The 23,083-nt window shown below is 41.1% G+C and overlaps 1 protein-coding gene across 2 annotated transcripts; it reads right to left on the reverse strand.

The window, feature by feature from the left end:
* Nucleotides 1-1,700: 1,700 nt before the first annotated feature.
* CALM2 (calmodulin 2) lies at nt 1,701-21,067 on the reverse strand. 2 transcript variants are annotated; one of them, XM_061625454.1, is made up of 6 exons: nt 20,904-21,067; nt 14,323-14,353; nt 5,640-5,783; nt 5,461-5,567; nt 3,891-4,026; nt 1,701-2,335 (listed from the first exon to the last, which is right to left on the reverse strand). In XM_061625454.1, the coding sequence occupies exons 1-6, from the start codon at nt 20,904-20,906 to the stop codon at nt 2,307-2,309; spliced, it is 450 nt and encodes a 149-aa protein (XP_061481438.1). In that variant the 5' UTR covers nt 20,907-21,067; the 3' UTR covers nt 1,701-2,306. The 2 variants fall into 2 exon arrangements, with proteins under 2 accessions (XP_061481438.1, XP_061481439.1); XM_061625455.1 differs by lacking the exon at nt 20,904-21,067 and adding an exon at nt 20,034-20,121.
* Between the last annotated feature and the right edge of the window lie 2,016 nt (nt 21,068-23,083).

Below are 23,083 nucleotides of genomic sequence, written 5' to 3' on the forward strand. Positions count from 1 at the left end.
TTTTTTGTTTCACACTCTTCACACCACCAAGTAATTTTAACACTTTATAGAAGGGCAGCTCTCCATTTGTTGGACTGTTTCATGTCAGCCTCAGCCAGCATAGCCAAGAGATGCAAGTTGTAGCCCAACATCTGAAAAGCACCATGTTGCCTACCTCTGCTTTAGTCCTCCAGGGTTGCTCTTTAGCATTTTATCCAACTGTTTTCCATTTATTGCACAAAACCTGAATTGAGAACAGTTAAGTCCTTACAAAAACTATAGCACATCATTTAGCAGAACTATGGCATAGCCAGTTCAGAAGCTCTTATTTCTATTTGCTACAATAAAGGAACACAGGGTCTTGGAACCGGAGAAACACATATGGAAGGGGAGGTTGACTTCCCCCACTCCCAAAATTCTGGTGGTCAAGAGGGCCTCCCAAATGGGATAGGATGTGGTGCAGGGGGTTTACTTCAAATCAGGCATGGCAACTTGTATGAGCATTTTTTCTCGTCTCTCTGTCACAGTCTACCACATTTGGGAGATTTGAGGAATGCAGAGGGAAAGACAAGGTTAAACAGGCAAGTCCCCTTCTGTGAGCATTTGGATCCAAGCCATCATCTTTAATAATACAAAGGCAAAATATATTACTAGCATAACATCTAAACTGTCGACCAGGGCAGACTGATTGTGTGGTGTCCCTATCCTCATTGACTTTGAGGAAATTAACACACATTCCTGTTCACCCAGGCATTTGATGGCTGAAAGATACTGTTCCTGGCAACCTTGAAATCATTGGTTGCCAGTATGCTTTTAAATCGTTGCTGCCTTGGGCTTCTTCAGGAGGAAGGATGGGACATAAATTGAATAAATAGTAACCAACATTCCTAGTGGCTACTGGAGTGGAGACTCTGCATGCACACTATCTGGTCATCAAGTGCTACCAACACGCAAGCAGTTTTCAATTTGGATTTGCACCCTTACTATAGGGATTGTAATACAACAAAGATTTAACTAAAAATATTTTAGACCACTTTTCAATTTAATCTCCATAGCAACTTTACAAGTCCACACAGTCCAAATTAAAAATACAACAGAAACAGAAAACAGTGCACTTAACAAAGTATGGCAAAACAAGGCTAACCGAAACAGTTTTTGTCTGCCGAAGTTTGGTAGGGAGAGCCGGAGACCAGGGTTCAAATCCCCACACAGCCATGAAGCTCCCTGGGTGACCTTGGCCGGTCACTGCCTCTCAGTCTCAGAGGAAGGCAATGGTAAACCCCCTCTGAATACTGCCTACCATGAAAACCCTATTCATAGGGTCTCCATAAGTCAGGATCAACTTGAAGGCAGTCCATAGAAACTCCTGCTACTGGTAAAGGTTAATCTGGTGTTCCCATGAGCTAGAAGGTCTCATCAGATCTTAAATGCTGAGGCCTCATATGAAGAGTCATTTCCTGAGATCATCAGTATCTCAAGCAATTTGGGCCAGCGCTTTGAACTGGGCCAAGAAACAGACTAGCAGCTAGTGCTGCTGCTTTGAGAAATGATACGAGTATCTGTTCACATCTTTTAGCAGGTGAGCTGCTGTGCTACACAATGGCTGAACCGTCTGAACCATCTTCATGCAACTTCTACATACAGTGCTTTACAATAATGCAATTAGAAACACCAAGGCATGACAGTGACCAGCCATACATTTTAAAAATGAAGAGAAGCAATATGGGTTAATTGTAATTTTTTATTGGAAAACAAATATACAACTTGGAATGGATTTGAGGCAAGTTGTGCCATTAAGCAGATTCTTTTGAAAATAAGTGGCTGAACAAAAGTCTGAAAAGCATAGTAACCATAGAAGAAAATGTCTTCTGGTACAGGACCAGCAGTACAAAAAAATAGTGTACGAGTACCTGGATAATACACCTGTTTTGCAATAGTGCAAACTTTTAAAATTCCATATTGTTGACTGTCCATAGTCCACACAGAGTTAAGACTACATTTCAACAACATGCTAAATTTTCTAAAAGAACTAATTTTAAACAGGCATAACCTAGATGTTCCCTCATTTGACCAACACATCATCTAGCTTTAGAAGTGTGGAAGGGCTTAAATATCCAGAGTAAGCCACATGCAAACATTTGTTACTTTGATCATTTCCCCAAAATATCAGGATGACAGATAGGGGGAAACATGGAGGAATGAGTTTGTTACTATACATGCATATTCTCTTGACAGTAGGGGAAAACCTTTTACAGATAAGTTACAAACAGAGAAAAAGGCAAATAAACAATTTGTACAAGAAATTTAACACATTCTGTACAGTGTCTTCACTTTGCTGTCATCATTTGTACAAACTCTGTAGAGGAAAAAAGAAAGTCAGGTTTATTCAAGAATTTCTGCAAAATGTTCAGATTAAGAACCAAACAAGTTGCTACATTAAATCAAGTGGTTCTATTTATGCCAGCAGTTAGGTTTCATTAGAAACCCTTTCCTACTGTTGGCACTGTACAATGTGTGCATTCGCTTATACAGGCATACCCCACTTAACGTCGCTTCACTTAACGTCGCCTCGCTATAACGTACATGCTCCATATGCCTGTATTTCTCCAGAAACGCAGCACAGCAGCAGAGGCTTTAGCGTATGGGGGTGGAAATAGACACGATCGCGCCACCGCAAATCAGCTGGGAGGCACAATCGTGATCAGTTGGGAGTTGGCAGCGCAGCAGCAGAGGCTTTAGCATGCGGGGTGGAAATAGACGCGATCGTGCCACCGCAAATCAGCTGGGAGGCGCGATCATGATCAGCTGAGAGGCGCGGTAGCGCAGCAGCAGACGCTTTAGCGCAGGGCTTTGAGGCTCCGCGTGAAGGAGAGGTAAAAAAAGTTTTAAAAGGTAGTGCTTCGCTTTAAGGACATTTTCGGTTTACGTATTCGCTCTGGTCCCATTGAGTACGTTAATGCGAGGTATTACTGTAATCACTGAGATCTACATTCAAAGTCAGGCTAATTGACAATTAAGATTATGATCTCCTCTTCAAACTAGTCTTTAGTAGTCACCTCAATACATTTAAAAAATCCTTACAGCAAATAAGCCTCCTTTGTGCATCAAAATATACTGCTCAGTTTAGTCTCAAGACGTTCCTATATACCAATTACCTACCTAACTGAAAAACTATAAAGCTGTAACAACTAGCTATCCAAGGTTCTATACCAATTTCAAATATTAGACACTCCTACTAGTTTCCTAGCTCACCTAGCACCCACTGTATATATAATCTTTCAGGTGTCAGGTTTAAGACTTATCCTATCAGGCATTTTAATGCTTTGTATTTAAGTAAAAGATGTATTCCAAACACTGGAAGTTCACAATTTTAATTATTTTGTTTTCTTTATCTTGTTTTTACAAAACAAATGAAACTGCCCTGAGATAAGTATTTTGAGGGGCAGTATATAAATGCCTTAAATAAAATGGCTCAACTGCATGTTGTAAGCCCAAGGCAAGATCTGTGTAGTGAGTTTACATAAGTTGTCAATCTATGCTAAAATGGTGCTTCTGACCAGACCTGTCACTATGTGCTATTGTAATAGTCACCACCTGTGCTATCCTGAAAATACTCCACTTCTATTACCTCAAGAACTATAGCAATTTTCATAATTGTCAATGAAATAAGAATAACAAAAATCAGTCATATGATGAGGTGATTAGTATATTAAAGTTTATGGCACAGTGGCAGCTAGGCTATATTGCACTATACCAGTACTAGCTTTGCTGCAAATACTGGAGAAGCAGTGAAGAGTGCAAGTTCAGAGAAATCTCAGCACATGCACGGAAGCAATTTTCAGTTTTGTCCTGGCCAAAAAGTTTAGGTAGTTGAGTTATATTACCCAATTAGAAAACCAGATAATTTTTACCTTCATAGTTTACTTGACCATCACCATCAATATCTGCTTCTCTAATCATCTCATCAACTTCTTCATCTGTTAATTTCTCTCCAAGATTTGTCATGACATGGCGAAGTTCTGCAGCACTAATATAACCATTACCATCCTGGAAAATGTTTAGAAATAACTTGTTTACATCAATATGCTATATTCAGATTTGAGCAAATTAGTACTAACATAACAGGAAATCAAAGGCAGCAACCATGGGTATTACTTCCACTTTTCAATCCCCCCCCCAAAAAAATCCCAGCCCTGCCCAGAGGGTGCACAATGCAGCTGAGAACATTTGAGTTACTTAAGTTATTTTATCACTTGTATTTTAGTCCATTGTAGCTATGAGATCAATACACCACTGAACTTACGAAAATTGTCAGTGTGTAAATTGTGCCTGGAAATGTTTTGTAGTGCTTTGTAAGTAACATGCCATTTAAGTTTCAAAAACCAGTTATATGCTGCAGATGATGGCTACAACTTCAGATTGTTGCTTGGCTTGCAGCACTAGGCAGTTCCAGAGTAGAGTAAAAATGCCATTGTAAACTAGTTCCACAAAGGAAAGCCTCCATTATGCAGGGTGGTAATGATATGAGTGCAGGTGTTATATTCTTTAAGGTCTGTCTTAGTGTTGCTGCTAGAGGACTCACTTTTACTGCCCCAGCAAGAACTAGTTAACAGGAAATGGGAATGTCTCAAGACTGGTTCTAAGAACACACACCAATGTTAGTGGGTTCAAAACACAAGAATCTGCTGGATCATGCCAAAGGCCCCATCGACTCCAGCATCCTGTTCTCACACTGGCCAACTCGATGCCTATGGGAAGCTATAGTTTAGTTTTAAAATCCAACTGTGATTTCAATAAAGATTCTGTGTTAAAATACTACAGTAGAACTATGGGAAAATGTGTATTTCACCTTGATCTTTTTGAGAAATGTCATGAAAGAATTGGGCTTCAAATCCTGAACAGTAATACGTTTTCAAAATGCCTATGAAGTGTGTTAAGCAGTCTTTCATTTTACCATATGCAAATAATTATGAAATGTATACTACTTTTAAAATAGTATATATAAGTTTTATAAAGTTTTAAAGTGTTCTCAAAGAGAAAAGTTAATACACAACAATGTAATCAAGCAACAAATTTATCAAAGCGCAGATGTATCAGAACCAGCAGCAACAAACCAGAAAACTTTTACAGAAGAGAGCCTTCTGTCTAAAGAATGAGTGAGCTAAAGAACCATCTGAAGAACATTCCACAGTTCTGGGCTATTTCCCCAAAGACCTGCTTTTAGAGACACCAGTCTGAAAACCAAGTAAGATGATACTTCAAAGCATGGCCTCATCAGATCCCAAGTTTCAGCAAGATTCATATGAAATAAAGGGCTTCCTGAGATCTAAAGTCTGACAAGTTTCTGCCTCAAGTTACACCATCCAGCCAAGTGGGCACCAGATGCAAGCGTAGCTCAACCTAGAAAACTGGCTGTGAATGTAAGGATTCCCCATGTTTACAGAGTTTCAGATAAGCCCTCCAAACATATTAACTGAATACCTTATCAAATACACGGAATGCTTCTCTAATCTCCTCCTCGCTGTCTGTATCCTTCATTTTTCTTGCCATCATTGTCAAAAATTCAGGGAAGTCAATTGTGCCATTGCCTACAAGACAGATAGTTTGTTAAATCAAAGTCATTGGTGTTTTAGCAACTTAACTATTTAGAGGAAACTTACCATCAGCATCTACTTCATTGATCATATCCTGCAACTCTGCCTCTGTCGGATTCTGTCCAAGTGACCTCATCACTGTCCCCAGTTCTTTTGTTGTTATAGTACCATCTCCATCCTTGTCAAATAGTGAAAAGGCTTCTTTGAATTCTATAGGACAGAAAAATAAGACAGCTTAAAGTAAAGTTATGCTTGTACAACTTGCATTTTAAAATGTTTTGGAACAAGATCCAAGCCAACATTTACCCACATTCTCTATATACATTACTATACAGGAAAAAGAAAATATGAAAATAAAAATAATATATTTTATAAACCTTTGTATACTACACACAACGTGCATAATTCTTTTCATTCTTCTACTCACTGATTGTACCTTTGCAGTACTCATTACACTGTGGAAAATTATATTGCCAGTTGTATGCAAATAAAATTTTGTAATGTTTTAAAAAAATATGTCTACAAACTCTTACTTCCTTTTAGCTCATTAGCAATTGCAAAGAAATTGAGAAGGACTAAGCACAATTAATGCAATCCAAAGAAACTGAGGTACATCCAACTCCAACTAATTTGATTTCAGCAGGATTTGAGATGCCTAGCATTTTCTGAACACTCATGCAATCCATCTCAAAGAAAACCAGGGTTATTTTTCAGTTCTGACTTGTCAACTAGTCAACTGCGTACAACAAGTGGCAAGGTATTGTCAACAATGTAATTGCAGAACAGCCCTGCTGGATCTGATCAAAGTTCCACTTTGTTTTCATCAATGACCAGCCAGATCTCCAAGCAGTCTATAGCACAGTATGAAGGCAACAGTCTTCCGCCAGTACCAAGTATTCAGAGGTATACTGCCTCCAAACATGGAGGTTTTTTATTTAGCTAGCACGGCAAATATGAACTTACAGATAAATCCCTATGGACCTAACACCTTTTAGAAGCTACCAACAGTAATATCATAATTCATATGTCAATTATGAACTGTAGTAAAATAGCCTGCCTTTTGAAAACCTACTGATCAATTTCATGAGGTGACCCATTAGCTTTGTAAGACAGATAAAACTTTCTTCATACAATTTGTAATTTTGTAGACTAAAAGGCCTAAGCATTCTTTCCTAATAATGAAAGTACTCTACTGCCTTCACCATCGTTTCCTCCTTACACTTATCTTTTCCTGTGGCACGTTTGAATGTGGGTGACAAGAATTACGTCTAGGATTCCACATGTAGTTACCTCATTGTTTAATTGCAAATATTATGACACTGGCTATTTTCACTTTCTTTCCTAACAGTTTGAGCACTATTTGCCTTTTCCATTATCACAGCATAGTGAGATGTCCACAATCCCAAAACCTCTCCTGGAGTTACAGTCAATTCACCTAGGGCAGGAGAATGGGGAGGCAACAGGCACACCAGTTCCCCCACTGAATGTCCTTTCCCACTGGCGGTGGGTGATTAGAACCAGCATCCCAATAAAAAGATGCTTTGGATCAATTCCCACCAGGGAGAAGACCATTCACTATCCAGGGGGCATTCTTGCTGGTGGAAATAAGGTACAAATAGCCTCATTATTTCACTATGGATGCCAGAACTTCTAGCTCTTATCCCATCCTGAGCTACAAAGAATGCTCCACCAAAATCACCCACTGCCTGTACCTTCCCCACAGAAGGTTGTGGGGCCTCGGGGGACAGACACTTTATTCAGAAAATGTTTGAGTGTGTTTTTACATGGGGCATGCTCAAAACCTCTTTTGCAAGCTTTCACAAAAAAGATCAAATCCCTTTGGGGGGCAAGCATAAATGCATCCTTTATTAGTAGTTCTTTCGAAGCCTTCACTGAAGACAATTATTCACCGGTTCATTTCCTTTCACAGTGAAAATGGATGCAAAGAATTTGCTATCTTCTCCGAAGTAGCTCTACTCTTCAACGATTTTCATCCCTGTGTGTTTATCTAAGGTCCACCTCCCTCCTTGGGTTTCCTATTACTAAAGCCTTGCCTTTTATTACTTCCTTTATAGACTATTTACTTAGCCACACTGGTATCATCAACTTATTCATTCATTTCTAGCCTGCAATAGGCATTTTATCCAAGCTCTTTTAGAGCAATTTCAAGCTTCCAAGATTCCTGAATGGATTTATTCTCCTGACTCTACCTTTCAACTTTATTGTAAGTAAATCATTCTTCACAATTCCCTCTTCTGAAATTAAATGCATCTATTTCCATTAATTAATTATAATTTTGAAGTGTTTGGTCAGCATACAAGTAGTTTGGCATCACTTGCCTCACCAGATGCTACACACTAAACTATGTGCATATTGCCTCTCTTGTTGACTTCATGACTATTGTTCTAAAGCACAGCCATTTATCATAGCTAGATATTATCTGTCATGCTCCAAATTAGTTACGCAACCAAAGATTAATGAATCAACACATTTACCATTTGACTGCCTCCCTCCAGGGACTGTCCACCAGAGGTAAAGGGACAATAATGTGTTCCTAGTACCTTGTTTCCAAGCAAAAAAGCATCTTCCATTTGATGTGATTTCATTTATGAATTGTATCCTATGAAGCTATATGTTCTGCCTAAGGTTTCTAAAGTACTGTGTTCAATATGCTGGTACATACAGCAACACTAGTGCTACCTGCTTTGTATTTAGATCCAGGGACACCTATATCTCATCATCATGTTTATGACATTCCCACTGTAACCACATCATTTCCTAATAATGAACCCTGGACTATATATTTTGTGGTCTTTTATTACACCGAATATGTACTATTTCTGATTGGCTCTGCATGCTCAGTCTTTATCCTGTCCTCATTTTTGAGAGAACAGACTACTGAAGCAGATCATATAAAATCAGATGCTCAGTTAGAGAAAAACAGGATAACCATCCTCTTTTTAATAGTCCTGATATTGTTGAGACAACAGCAAAGGTTACAGGATTATTCACAATACAAGAATACTGTAAAGATGAGCGGAGAATCCTAAATATGAATAGGAAAAGAACCTCAGATTTTTTTATTTATTTATATCTGGCCCCTCCTCCCAGGGCTTTGTATACCAAAACCAGATCCTTGAACTTGGCCCAGTAGCTAATGGGCAGCTACTGGGTAATAAGAATTGTCCAAGGCAGATATATGGAGGGAAATGGATATACAGAATGGGATCTTGAGTTGTAAAATGGAACTCTAAACTGGATGTTTCTGTAGATGGAAGGAGATTTTCACGGATTCCCACTTTCATGTGCAGTACTGTGCCCCTGAAAGTCTACTTCAGTAGGCTGCAGAACTCTCTGGAGCAGCATGGAAGGTGACCTTCCTCCCCTTCTACCCAAAGAAGCATCCTGGGTTGCACTGCTTCTGTAAGTATTGGAAATAGTTTGTTATAACCTGCTACAACAGTGGCATACGGCACCTGTTAAGGAATTTAAAAAGTATGGAACTAACTGAACAATCTTGGAAATGTGGCAAGCAAAAGGAAGTTTCTAGCACTGATTGATTGATAAGCCCCATTGCTAAGCTGTTAAGTCTTATTAGTAGCACAATATGTAATAAGATTTAAAAAATAACTCCCCGTCAATTCTAGCATTTGACATGTAGAAGGAACCATATTATTACACAAAAATAAAAAACAAATGTTCCATTTTGTTGTAGGCTATGTGATATATTTGAAACAGAACATGTTCCTTAAGAAACTATTGTATTAACTGTGGGATTTGGCAAGTATGAATATGTCTTCTTGCATTCAGGTTAGTGGGGGAAGGTCAATAAAATGCCCATAAAGTTTGAAGATTTTTTTTTTTTTAAAAACTGCATTCAAAAAGTAATAGGGACCTGTGATCCTTCAGATATTAGGACTCCCAACAGGCCCATCAAGCATGTCCCATGGGCAGAGATGATGGAAGCTATAGTCCAGCGACATCTGGAGCCACAGGCTTTCATCCCTGCTTTAGTCTGTGCCTAGACTCTGAATTCTACCTACAGACATGTAGCCCACCCCACCCAGTGCGCCCTTTATCTGCAGGTGAAGCCCTTCTGTTTAGACAAGCCTTTGCCCTGCTGCTGTTTGTTTTTCTGTTGATGTTTAACCTGCTCTTGCTTTTATTTATTGTTTATGTTGGCTTATGTTTGTATTTTACTACTGCTGACAGCCTTGAGCATCTGAATGTGAAAAGGTTTAAATACCTCATGTGCACAAAAACACTTGCTTTTCCGCTGCCACTTATGCTCCTCCTTAATCTCATGTTCACATTTACATAGTGTTACTGACTAAAGCACAGGATGTTATCCAAACTGGTATATAATCTAAATCCCTCAAAAGTTCCACTATACCACATTCTTCCAGTATTTAAACCTTCTCCTTTATGATGTTTACTTTTTATTAACACACTGACACTTGTGCACTCCTGCCAACCCAATGGGGCAAACCTTGTTTTATAACTCTCAGCATACTTTAAATTCAATGCTGAGGAATAGAAAGGAAAAACTCCCCTACGAAAAAGGTGCTTACAGTTCATAAACATTACCCCTTATTCCTTTCTTGCAGAATCTTACTACATTCCATCTATAATCAACATTCTGCACACAGGGCTGGCACCAGACTGCAGCGGGCCTTTGGACAGCCCTCCATGCCCAGCAGCATTGCCATGTCCACCATCACCCAAGATGGCAGCAGGGGTGTCAACATGTTCTTGCCGCCATCTTGGGTGATGGCAAACACGTGCACAGAGCGCACTGAAGCCGCATGCATGGGCCTATTAAAGCCCACATCCCCTCCTGTGTTGCCACATCAGCTTGCTAGCATCACCCAAGATGGCGGAAGCAGGAGGTCACGCAAACAGGCCTATTTAAACCTGTGCCGGCTGCATGGGAGGATGGCGCTCCTGCACCATGATCGGGCCAGCACAGGTTGCGAGGCATAGAATAGCAGACTTGGAAGGGGCCTACAAGGCCATCAGGGCCAACCCCTTGCTCAATGCAGGAATCCAACTAAAACCCCAATTTGTGATCATACCCTGCAACCAGATGTTGGTGCAGATCACCACCCTTCATGCCCCAGTGGTCCTTGGCCAGTGCCTGACCTGGTCACCTGCTGACACCAGGCCTGTCTGCACATGAGGAATCAATGAAATGGCAAGAAGTTTAGGCGACTGGTTAATTCAGTGTTTTAGTTCTACCCAATAACTGCACTAGTTGTTTCCTCAGCGGAGAGGGAATAGCTTTCAAGTTGGGAGTACTTAGTGGGTGCCCTGGATTAAACCTTTTGCTTACTACTATAAATCCACTTGGGGGACGTTACTGAAATCAGAATGAAATATCTTTCCTAGTATCTTAAGATTAGACTGGAAATCACCAGTGTGGTGTAGTGGTTAGAGTGTTTGACCAGGACTTGGGAGACCAGGGTCCAAATCGTCATTCAGCCATGATGCTTGCTAGGTGACCTTGAGCCAGCCAAAGTCTCTCATCCTAAAGTACCTCACAGGGTTGTTTTGAGGATAAAATGAAGAGAAAGGAGAACGATTTATGCCACCTTTAGTTCTTGGGAGGAAAGGTGGGATATAAATATAATAACTTGTTCAATATTCAATAGTGACAGACAATCTCCTTGAACTTTAATTCTGCTTATTTTTTATTGTTGATCACTTGCTTTTAGCACAAGGATAGCAGACAAGTATATATATGCTTGACCACATTTAGAGGGCAGCTTTAGATAATATACCATTTATTAATGGACATTCTCAAATCTTAATTAAATGACTAATTTATTCCATCAAATACATTAATCTATAGCATATGTTACACTGGAGTTCAGTTAGTCTGAAGAACCTACCCTGGTTAGTTCTCTTCTAGAAGAAAAAAAAGTAAACACTCCTACCCCTATGCATTAATCTTTCATTTACATTAAAATTCTTCCAAGCCTACTGGCAGATACACGGAACCTTCACAGATTTTGCATATGTACATATTGGTGAATGAGGGGCAATTTCACATTTGGATTTCTCAGAAGGTACCAAAGCTACTAGGGGTTTGCACAGAAAAAAATGCATGGGATCTTGCTTCAGATCAAAGGCCCGGCCTTGGAATTGGTTAAAATCTGCAAATATTGTAGCACCTTTGACTTGAAAGGGTTCCTCTTTGCAAGAGTAATTTCAGGGAGTTTATGATAAGCACTTTTAAAGTTGATTGGGAGATCAATCTGGCCACCTCTGCCTTGTCTCCCTGAAACTGCCTTGGGGCAAGAGGAGCTTTGCATGCTCGTTTCATCCTTAATGGAGTGGATGGAATTTGAAGGTGTACACTTATGCTGTGCTTGTGCACCCAAACAGTTCTGTGATATACACATTCCAAAGAACACAGACAAATATACTATTACTCAGAGACACAGAACTAGAACTATTTAACACAATTTAAAATCAAAACAATAAGAGTAAGAAAATTACAATGCAATGTTTGGATTTAGTCTGGATTGAAATAAGGTCACACACAACCAACTCTTCTTCAACTTTCAACACTGTTTCTAGGAGTCAACTTGAAAGGAAGTGCAGAACCCTGGAACTTCTGATATGTTTTCAATCTCTCTCCCAGAAGCACTGTGACCGGAGAACCCAGGTAGAAGTCTCTTTATATAGTTCTCAATTATAAAACTATACCTTCCTCTCCACTGCTTGCCCTTTATCTTTTGTAGAGAACTTGGGGAAGGTTCAGAAATGTCCCAACTGGCCACCCCCCCCACTGTAAATACACTCTTCTGAAATGAGTACAAAGTGCTTCAGGAGCCGCTCACTTCACTTCAGAAAAGATCTGCTTTACTTCAGAGATAATCTGAATACTTTCAAAGCAGACTGCTCAGTACAGCATTGTCCTAAGAATATGCACTCCCCTAAAGGTGTATAACTCCTACGATCCTAATTCATCTTGTTTCCTGAGAAAAAGTTGTCTTATTCCTGACAGTAAGTGAGGCTGGCACAAGAAAATTGTGCTAGAAATAAAACATTACAAGAAAGGTCCTCAAGCTCCTAATGACACTGAACTTATTCCAATTATTTAATATTCCATAGCGACACTACATTTGCTTATACCTTGATAGCAACTATAGAACACATTATCCCCTTCTGTTATCAGTGGAAAGTGTTAAGTCATTCACCATTTGAAACTTGACATGGCCATGGAGTGGACTATTATATTTATTGTGTGCCCTTCACCATTAGGTCCCAGGGCAAGTTACAAGAATTTAAAATACAGTATTAAAAACTATTAAAACACATTATATTCACATGAGTAGGGTGGGTCCTGAAGACGTACATCCCAAGTATGCTTTAACTTGGATTCCCACATTGAGCAGAGCCCCCCTTCCAACTATGATTCTATTCTATGATAAGTCCCAAGGGCCAGGATAAAGAAGTGCATATTTTGCTATACAGTTTTTGGTGAATGGCAAAGGTGCTAGACACAGCTCTGCATGGAAGGAATTCCACAACTTAGCGGCTGCCACAAAACAGCTCTCCATGCAAACAAGCCTACCCATCTTATCTCCCAAAAGCCCTGCATTTTGGAAACACCCTTCCACTGGTACAGTGTCAGACATGCTTTAAACAATATCCAATTTGAGAACTTTTAAAATGAGTAATTTCATAAACACATAATCACGTAAATACTATCAATGCAAGGGCACAAATGTAGCAGTTGATTAGCTTCCCTATCCAGCAGATGTTAACTCAAACTGGAAACTGTACAAAATCAATACTGATTCCTACAGACTACCAAGACATCAAGTGTTAATGTTACACTTTACAGTTTCTCTTGATACTGTGCAACTATTTACTGACTTCCAGTTTCATCTGGTCACAAAAACCTCAAAAGAAACTGGCTTCATAAATGTTAACGAAACTATTAAACCTAAAGTGCACTGGAAGCACATTTATAATTGCATCTTGTTAACATACTAGGATTTGTTGGCACTCCCTTTTAAGATTTTAGACATGAAGTTGATCATTAGACAACCATCCTTGGGCTTCAGTCAGTTTAACAGTTATCTCTTACAAATTCAAAGCACCATTAATGATTTGAGGTGCAAAGACCTATTCACACTCACATGACTAACCACCCAAAAGCAACAATACAACTTTTCTTCTTTTTGGATCTTATTTGGCTAACAGTAACAAAGGAAGAGTTAATATGAGCCCAGATTTTGATACTTGACGACCATGAGAGTTGCTGCACAAGGAGAGAACCTCTACGTATTTACTCTGTTCCAGGACTTCTACTTGTAGTGAAAGAGTACACACATGCCAATTTGTAATGCCATAGGAAAAACAAGCATTTTAAAATATAAAGTTTGAGCATCAAGTATGCAGATAACAAAGGCAAAGCAACAGTTCTATCCTGTGATTTATGATGGTCACGGAAATCCTATTAGATGCTCTTGGAGGTCACTGATTCATACGGTTGCCATAAGTTGCAGTCGACTTGGAGGCACATAACAAGATAACACAATTGAACACTGATAAAAATAAGAAAGGCTAATGGTTACCAAGTATGAAACAAGATATGTTCTAATTATTATTGGAGTTCTCAAATACAATTTGCAACTTACAGCATCATGATTACTTCTAATGAAAACAGCAAGTTACACATCAACTGAAAACTATGCAAATTATGCATCAACATCACAAGTAGTGTGTATCTCACCTGCAATCTGTTCTTCTGTCAGTTGATCAGCCTAGAAAAATTAGGGGGAAATGAAGTTAGTACTTTAGAAATGGACATGCTACTTACAGATTTATCTGCTCCTAATAACACCCCTATATTCTAGAGCAGCCTTTCCCAACCAATGTGCCTCCAGATGTTGTTGGACCACAACTCCCATCTTTCCTGACCATTGGCTATGTTGGCTGAGGCTGATGGGAGTTGTGGTCCAACAACATCTGGAGGCACACTGGTTGGGAAAGGCTGTTCTAGAGTAACTACAGTAGGTCTTCTACATAATCAAGGCTCTGTCCTCAAGCTTATATAACATTAGGTACTCAAGGCAAGGAGAATAGAGGGAAAGGCACAGAATTTCAGTTTGCGAATGCCAGAGTTAGAGGCAAGTTTTTGAATGGGCACTTAAGTTCAAGTTGGGACCAATCTTTGTCTTGTCTTCCACTGCATACCCTTCTCCTACAACTGACTCTTGTGTGAAGTTTTTATGAAGAGAAGTTCTCTGCATCAGGTACCTCTGTAGCAGACAGTTGGGACAGGCTGATTTCCCATCTTCTGCCATTAGATAGTAGCTGAAATGCTCGGGTGTAGCAGGTTACAACAAATGCCAGTTTGCACAAGCGATATTCTACCAATGCCATTTATAAAATTGAACGATACAAAGAACAGCACACTGCTGAAGCGGCTTAGCATTGAGCATAAATTATGAAACATAATAATGGAAACTCAAGGGTTTGAGAGAGCCAGTACTGTACCCAGTCCATCAAATCAGGTTACCATCTCACTTCACTAGAAGACTATAAAAGCTAAATTGTGTGTCAGGGATTCATTTGATATAACAGACTAGGCCTTAACTTCCAAGTACTTGTCATAATGCTGTAGGGACTCCTTTGTATACATCAACAGTCTATATGTTCCCTGACACTAAAAGCAGCTTTCAGTTGCCCTGAGTCTATGGCACAATTCTCATTTGAGGCATGGAATAATCCTTTAAGATGCTATGAAGTATCTACCATGATGATTTTGAGTAGGCCAGATGCCTATCGCTATAGAGCCTGATTTCAACTTGTGATACTGCTGACTGAATCTGAACAAAGTAATACCTAATCATTTATATGTAATTCTTTGAATAGGTATTTATTTTCTTTAGACTGGGAAGCAAGCTGGTTGTGCACCACTTACTGTAGGAAGTTATATTAAATAGCTATCATGTTTGACAAGATACACCTCTTAGAAAAAAATCCCAGTGGATCCCAGTGTTTCTCAGAGGTTCCCAGTCACACTCCCTTGAACAAGTTGCCTAAAACCTCTTGATGTAACCAAAATGAAAGTATGGTTACACCGATTTATTTTAATCCCTCATCTGAAGCCAAGTTAGCCATGTAACACAAAGCCACCCTTTATAAATGACTTCAGCTTGCATCACCCAACAGTGTCCTTCAATCTTGGGTTGCCAAATGTTATCAGATTACAATCCCCAGTACCCCTTGGCAGCTCAGCCAATGGTCAGGGATGATGGGAGTGGCAGTCCACATAACATCTCAAAATACAAGGTTGAAGAACACAGATTTCTAGCCCATAACTACCAAAAAGTCTTTCAACCAGTTTTACTAGATTATATTGTTGAAAGAACTTAAGAGTCATTTAAAATTAAAAGAAAAAATGTAAGAGAGGCAATGGAAGTCTGAACTAGGAAAAGTGATGCAACCAGAATCATAACCTAGTAACACCAACTTTCTTCACCAGGTCACCTGCAGTATTTCTCTGGATATACTGAACAGTAGTGTTCAAATTTCACACTTTTAAATAGTCTTCATTTGATATTCCTAGATTAGACTATTTTTTAAATTAAGAGGAAGTTTCCCAAACTCCTGCTGTAAGTAAAAGGAATGAGACATATCAACAAGTCTGAATGACTTGAACTGCCATCCTCATAGTCAAGCTTTCTACAATTCAGTTAACACCAAAGAGAAAGCCGAAATCATCTTGAAAACTAGATAATGAAGGATGCAACTTGACTGTTCTGGCACACAAGTAGCTGAGAGCAGTTATGCACAATCTCTAACCAGCTAGCTGTGTATTCTGGTCTGGCTTGACTTTTGCTTTCTTTATGCAACCTTGGTACACCACCATACAATAGTTGGTGGGCTGGCTTCCTTCACCAGCTTTTCAACACACAAGTTACACAGGCTTGCACTTTGTAATCCAGCAGCTGATTGTACTTTACTACTTGTAGATACCAGCCTCAAGATACATCTCAGTACCTCTTTCAACATAATATGTTTTTAGTTTTAAAGCAAGATCCTTATCCTATCTGTGGGCTCAGGGTAGGTAAGAGTGTGTAGAGGGAGGGCAAATAAAGAGCTTGCTCATTTTGCTCCACGCCCTTCACTGCTACTTAGAGCTTATCAGCTGGACACCATTCTTCCATACTGCCTACAAGTTCACAGGCACATGGCTGCACTTACTGAATGTCAGTGGGGGAAGTTGGGTTACCAATAAGTGAAGACTACATGAAGCATTCCACTTAGTTTTCATGAACATCACAAGTAAACTTGGCTAGAGTCTTCTGAACTTGCTGCTACTCACTTCCCCTCAGGAAACTGATTCCTGAGACCATGGAAACAGCAAGACAGAGTAGCTCTGAATCAGTCAGCCTCATGTTTTGGCTTTGTCGACCTCAAAATGTTTTGTTAACCTGTAGGATCTCGATTACTAGTGAAGTGGAGTGACCTGGAAAACAGGAATAAAGTATATTTCTCTAAATAAATGCATGCCAGATGGAGTGGATTAAGGTGGGCCACTTTCATCTCCCCCCCAATCCTTGTTGGTAGAAGGAAAGTGTACATGAGCAGGGATTAGAAGTATTTTAGCCAATATATGTCTTGTTCTCTAAACAGCTGCACTGTGTGACGTTTGTAAGGCTAGAAGGTTAGTTAGCATTACCAGTTAGTAACTGGTAAATGCTGTGCATTCTGCATATGTTCAGGGGCCCTGTTCACCTGTTTCAGTGCCAAAGTCTCTTCATATTAAGCTCTATGAAGCAAGATGGGTTGATTTAAGTTACTGCAGTGGAAGGAATAACCATTATAAATCAATTATTTTAAAGTCAAGCTGCCCATTTTTGTAATACACTTCCTGAAGAAAAATGCACATTAAGTGGACAATATATTAATTGGACAATATAACACATGGTTGGATTTATACTATCTTGGAGAATTAATTCCAAGTATCTGGTCATATGGTCCATTCATGTATTTTTGATAAAACAAAAGGAAGTATGTTTCACAGGATGAAGTAATTCATGGCTAGAAAAACATAGTAAGGGGAAGTTCTGTGAGAAATTCAGATTATGACAGAGCAACCAAGGATGTCATAAAGTGTATGTGTAAAAAAATGCTCCTCTATTGTGCCAAAGGAAAACAAGTTCAAATGTGAAGCAAGTATATGCAAGATGATAATGGTCTTTCATACAGGTTAGGAGTAAATGTGGATCCCAGATCCAGAAAACATGATCACTGGGTAAGGGTTTAGCTTTCGCAATATTTGTAGATACTGAATCAATCAAGTGCTTTTAATTAAGAATGACCAGTAACCTACTCAATAGTACCACTATCAAAAGAAAAAAAACAGACCTAAAAGCCATAGTATGAATGGATCATTCAGGTATTGCTATCAAGGGTTCTAAACTTGCCATTCACATCTGGCATCTTCTGCTGCTAGAAAAGATTTACCACTGATCTTCAGTGTAGGCTCAGATGCACTGCAAACTACAGCTACACTTCCAGACTATTATGACTGCTTTTAATCTCCTGATGGAACTGGGAATCATATGACTGCTGAAATCCCAGTCTCTCAAGACAAAAAGCACCATCCTTCCAGCTCACCCCCCAAAAAAGCCCCAAATGACTTGAATGCAGAAGGCAATGAGCAACAGGTTAAAAATGATGTTTGAGAAAAGGATCCAAGGACAATTGTGGTGGTTGTAGACAGGTAAAAAGCAGAGGAAAAATGCTCCAAGGAAACCTCCCTTGGGGAGGCAGTAATTAGCAATCACTATGTGGAGGGTCCCAGTATGGCATATTGTGAAAGAATAAAAACATTTGGCAATAAAAATAGCTGCATGATGAGGAAAGGCTTCTTTTTTGTTTCTAGGAAGGCTTTGCACCTGAAACCTACACTAATGGTAAGGCTATAACTCATCTGTGTGAGGGACTTCAGAAAGGCAGCCAGGAGAAAAGCCCATGTCTTGAATAAGGTTCTCCCTCAAAATCAGTGTGAATTGTGTTCTCCAATAATTTTAAGATGCTTCAATTACTAGCACTCCAGTATGACCACTTAACTATATTAAATAGTTTGAGCAACAAACATTAGCTGGGAATATAGGTGGGCCCTATAAGTATTTCTAATGCCTAGAAACAGAGCCCTTGAAGAACATACAAAAAGCCTGCTAGATCAGGACAGCGGCCCATCTAGTACAGCATATTGTTCTCACAGTGCCCAACCAATGATAAGTTTATATTCCTAGGTGTCAGTATAAAATTTTTAAGACCACATGTTATTTGGCAACTGGGATTTTTCAAGCCTTCAGAATAGGTATTTCAAGTATAACTTAAGTACAGAGCCAACTCTGGACTATTTTGTAGAGATTACCACTGAGGCAACATACCTGAACTAAAAATGTTGTAGAACGCTCTTACTGACACAGTTTATATGCTCACTCTCCAAATCTAAAGAGATACACAATTTTTCTCACATAGGTCAGCACCTTTACAAAGATATATTCAGAGTATGTACATAGCACATGAACAACTGAAAAATATTTAGAAGGTGATCAATATGAAGTCTACAGGCTGAACAAAAATGCAGTAATTAAAATATTATGCTCATTTTATTGCTGAGGTTTCCAGAATACTAGGACTGACTGGAAACCTTTGATAGTTATGAATTCTTGTATTTCTCTTGCTTGCTATTTGGACCTTTATGTTTATGGCCACTGAAAGTTAGCTTCCCTTGACGGATACATCTGCATACAGCCTTAGCGTCAAAACGAATTATTCAACCTCAGTTGAGTACAATGACATTAACTGAGTTCAACAGAACTTTCTGAAAGTTAAAAATAAAACTATGACCACCAAGCCAGAGGTGTGTAGCCATCTCCTTAACATGCAACATGATCATGGTTTTGCCACAGGACTCAGACTAGAAATATCTGCTTTTAAGTGCCCAGCTTCCTAACTATGACTTGATTTCATTTCAAAATGTTTCTTGAACATGGAAAGGCTTTTCCTTTACAAATCCTTAGAAGCAGAACATACCTTGTTATGCTGCAAGAAAGCAACTATCCCCAGTGGGAATCACAGTTGCCATGAGGCAAAGAAGTGGCTCCCTCACCAAAAGGGTTCAAGCCTGGGGGGCAAGCTGCAGCAACTGACTCTGCATTATGCTATTCCGTAGGTAGTTCAGGAAGAGCCTCAGATTGCCAGAAGCCTCCTTCCAAATAAGTGCCTTTATTCCAGCACATGAAAACGTGGTAGAACCCTGCCAGATATTTCTTAATTTGCCAGCTGCACAATATTCTTCAGCAGAAAACCTTTATCTTTTACAAGGATGTACAGAAACACAAAATGGTTCATGTTAACAAAACTCCAGTCTTTACTTCCTAGCAGTCTCCAGTATGGTAAGAAGAACCGACCCACCGTTTGCCTCTATTGTATCTCCCACCAGCTTTACAAGAACGCCATACAACTCCAGGATCTCTTTTATCCTCTGCGGCGGTCCGACTGCTCCTGCAGCAACTTCTTCCACTCGGTTTGCAGACCAGCCCTAACCCATGGCAACGCCAGCCACTCCCGCGCACCCATTTAGGTCTCGCCGAGGTGCTTCAAATAACTCAAAATGCCGCCTGAAAGCCCTCCAGGAGCGACCTTTGCAACGCAGCGGAGTCCCAACTCTTTCCTCTTCCAGCCCCCTCCCCAGCAACAGTTCCGCAGTCAAAGAATGCCCCCCCAACAAAACCACACACCACCTTTAACCGTCATCGAAAAACGGGACAGTGACCGCAGGTCTGGCAGCTGCCCTCCCCGCCCCGGACCTCAAGCGCTGCTAAGGAAGGGGCGGCGATGACAACTCGGTTGTTATAGTAACTCTTCCACCCACCCCGCCCCACCAACACACACACCCCTGGAGCCAACTGCCTCCTGCGCCCGCGTTGTGAACCACTCTTCCCTGAAGAAGAAAAAAGACCAACAAGGAAAAGCTACTATCACCTACACGGACCTTCTATCTCCCCCACCCTCCAGGAAAAAAAGCAGCATGGCGCCGAAAATAACTGTCGCCGACAATATGAATTTTGAATTCTGACGAGGACCGTTGACACACGCGCGCGAAGGTAGAAGATGCCAACCGCACGCGCACCGTCTCCTCACCACGACCCCTATTAAGCTGCTCTGCTCTTCATCCCCACCCTCTCCTCCTCCGCATATCCCCCCCGACTAAGCTCTTCCGCATCAAACGCGCGCGGCCCCGTCCACTTAAAACAAGAATCGCCTTCCCCGCCCTTTGCTAACCATGGTGGCTTGGCCCGGGCTCGGCGGCAGTTATTGCAGCTAACGCTCAAGACGATTGCAGCCTCGCCAGGCACAGAAGGCGGGAGTGGCGCGCCGACGGTCTTCCCTCCGCTCCAACTACCTGACCCCCTCGGCTGCTCCACTCACACTGAACGCAACGCGCCTACCGGCAGCGCCTCATAAACCACTTCACCGCTCTCCCAGATCCCTCCGCGCCCTAACCAGCCCCCAGCCCCCTCCTCCCGATCCCTATAGTCGAGAAAGAGAAGCTACGCGGGACAAAACGAGATCCGGATCCGCACCCTTAGCGGCTGTATCAACCGTTGCTGCTGCTGCTGCTGCTGGTGCTGTTACATCCCCTTCCTTCCTTCCGAATGGTATTTCCTGTTCCCCCCTCCCCATATACAGCACGAGGAAGAGCATTTAAAAAATAAGAAAAAAAAGAAACGAAAAGACGCGATATATTTTTTAAAAGAACCGTTGTGTGTGCTTTTTTCTTGGTAATAAAAAGAAGGAACTTTTTCACCGATCGGAGGAAGATTAGAGAAGGAAAAACGTGTGAGTTACTAAACTACGAACGGGCTCCTCTGATTGGTGGTTTCGTACCTGCAATGCGTCACTCGGGCATGCACAGTCTGAGCTGGGAGCGATGCGCCCCCTGCTGAAGAGTCAGGCTGTGGGAACTGGGGTGGGAGCGTCGCTAGGAGGCAGTTGCAGCTGCTTAAGGGAAGCCGGTGCCGGCGCAGTTAAGCGCCCGGCAGCGGGATGTTTGTCCCTTCTTTATATGGAAAGTTCCGGGGCTGAGGGAAAGGGGGTGGTTCTTCTTGGGAAAAGATAAAGAAGACTGTGCTGAAGAAGGTTGCGAGGGGGGAGGCGAATGGAAATACAACTACATCGGAATGAATAAATAAATAAAATAAAGGCAAAACGCGTTTCCAAGCTTAGGCTCGGGAAAGTGGGCGTTGAGGCGCAACAGGAGTCGTCTTGTGTTTGTTCAAGCAGGGTGTAAATAAAACTGCGACACCCCCACCTCCCGCAAAGCTGCCATACAGGCTCCATGATATTCATCCGTGGGTCTTAATTCAACCTAAGGCTAAGAAAGACACAGAAAGGTGGGAGAGAATGTAGATTGGAGTAGACCATCGTGGATGGGAAAGCAAACCTTAACTGGAACAAACGGACAAATCGCTGAGGACTAGAACGTTGGATCAAGTTTAGAATTGGTGCGCCAGTTGCCTTGAAAGCAAAAGAAAGGGGTTCGCTAGATATGGCTGGGGTGGAGAGTTTGGGGGTGCAGACAGTTTGGCGAATAGAAAGTAAGGCGACGTGTCCCCTATTCCTGCAGCTCAGCTGTCCTTTAAAGGGGAAGCACTGGCTCTACTTCCTGGGATGTCGGATGTTTTCCGGGGAGACCCTGGATTCTCTTCTCCCTTGCGGTACAATACATGTCAGAAGTTTGGGGGGCATGGAGCTTCTGCGGACGTGTGCAGCGGACGTGTGTGATGTGGTGGCTCACGTGCTTTTGAGCAATGTGAAGGGACAGAGGGAACCAGTTTGATGTAATGGGGGTAGGAAACATAGACCCAAATACGGGGGGGGGTGTAAAGTGGTGCAGCAACGTGACGCTTGGAGACCCGAGGCGTTAGGGAAACGCGTGAGATTTAATATCCTGAGGCTCTTAAAATACAGGGACTGAGAGGAGGAGGTGAAAGGGCTCTAGACAATCAGGTCGAAAAGTGGCGAGGGGGTTTGTACAACAAGGAAAGGACCTGAATAATATTATGTTCTCTTGCCTTTCTGGTAGAAGCAATTCATTGAACGGTTTCCCAGCCTGAGCTAATATGATGATATTCAAGACAGCTGGAGAACAGGCAGTCTGTCTTCCGCTTGGATGCATGGAACCCTAGGAAAGCCGGAGGTGTAGGAGCGAAAGGGTTGTGTGACTTTTTGTTGGAATGCGCATAGTTTTATAGCGCATGGGTAAGAGTTGAGGCATGTGTATGGGATGAAGGTTAAGCCTGATGCCATCTGCATTCAGGAAACATGGCTTGTGGGAGCTGCCTTTTAAGAGTGCTACAATACGTTGTCTGGGATGAGGGAGCAGTGTGTGTGTGTGTGTTTTATTTGAAACATCAAATTATACTGAAGTCAGCAGCACCCAGGATACTATATCTTATAAT

This window comes from Rhineura floridana, chromosome 4 (genome assembly GCF_030035675.1).
Source record: "Rhineura floridana isolate rRhiFlo1 chromosome 4, rRhiFlo1.hap2, whole genome shotgun sequence".
Taxonomy (NCBI): domain Eukaryota; kingdom Metazoa; phylum Chordata; class Lepidosauria; order Squamata; family Rhineuridae; genus Rhineura; species Rhineura floridana.

Coding starts and splice junctions, on each gene's coding strand:
- CALM2 (XM_061625454.1), bottom strand. Junction 5,784..14,322: donor GACAGAAGAACAGATTGCAG/GTGAGATACACA, acceptor TCTGTCCTATAG/AATTCAAAGAAGCCTTTTCA. Junction 5,568..5,639: donor CAATGAAGTAGATGCTGATG/GTAAGTTTCCTC, acceptor TCTGTCTTGTAG/GCAATGGCACAATTGACTTC.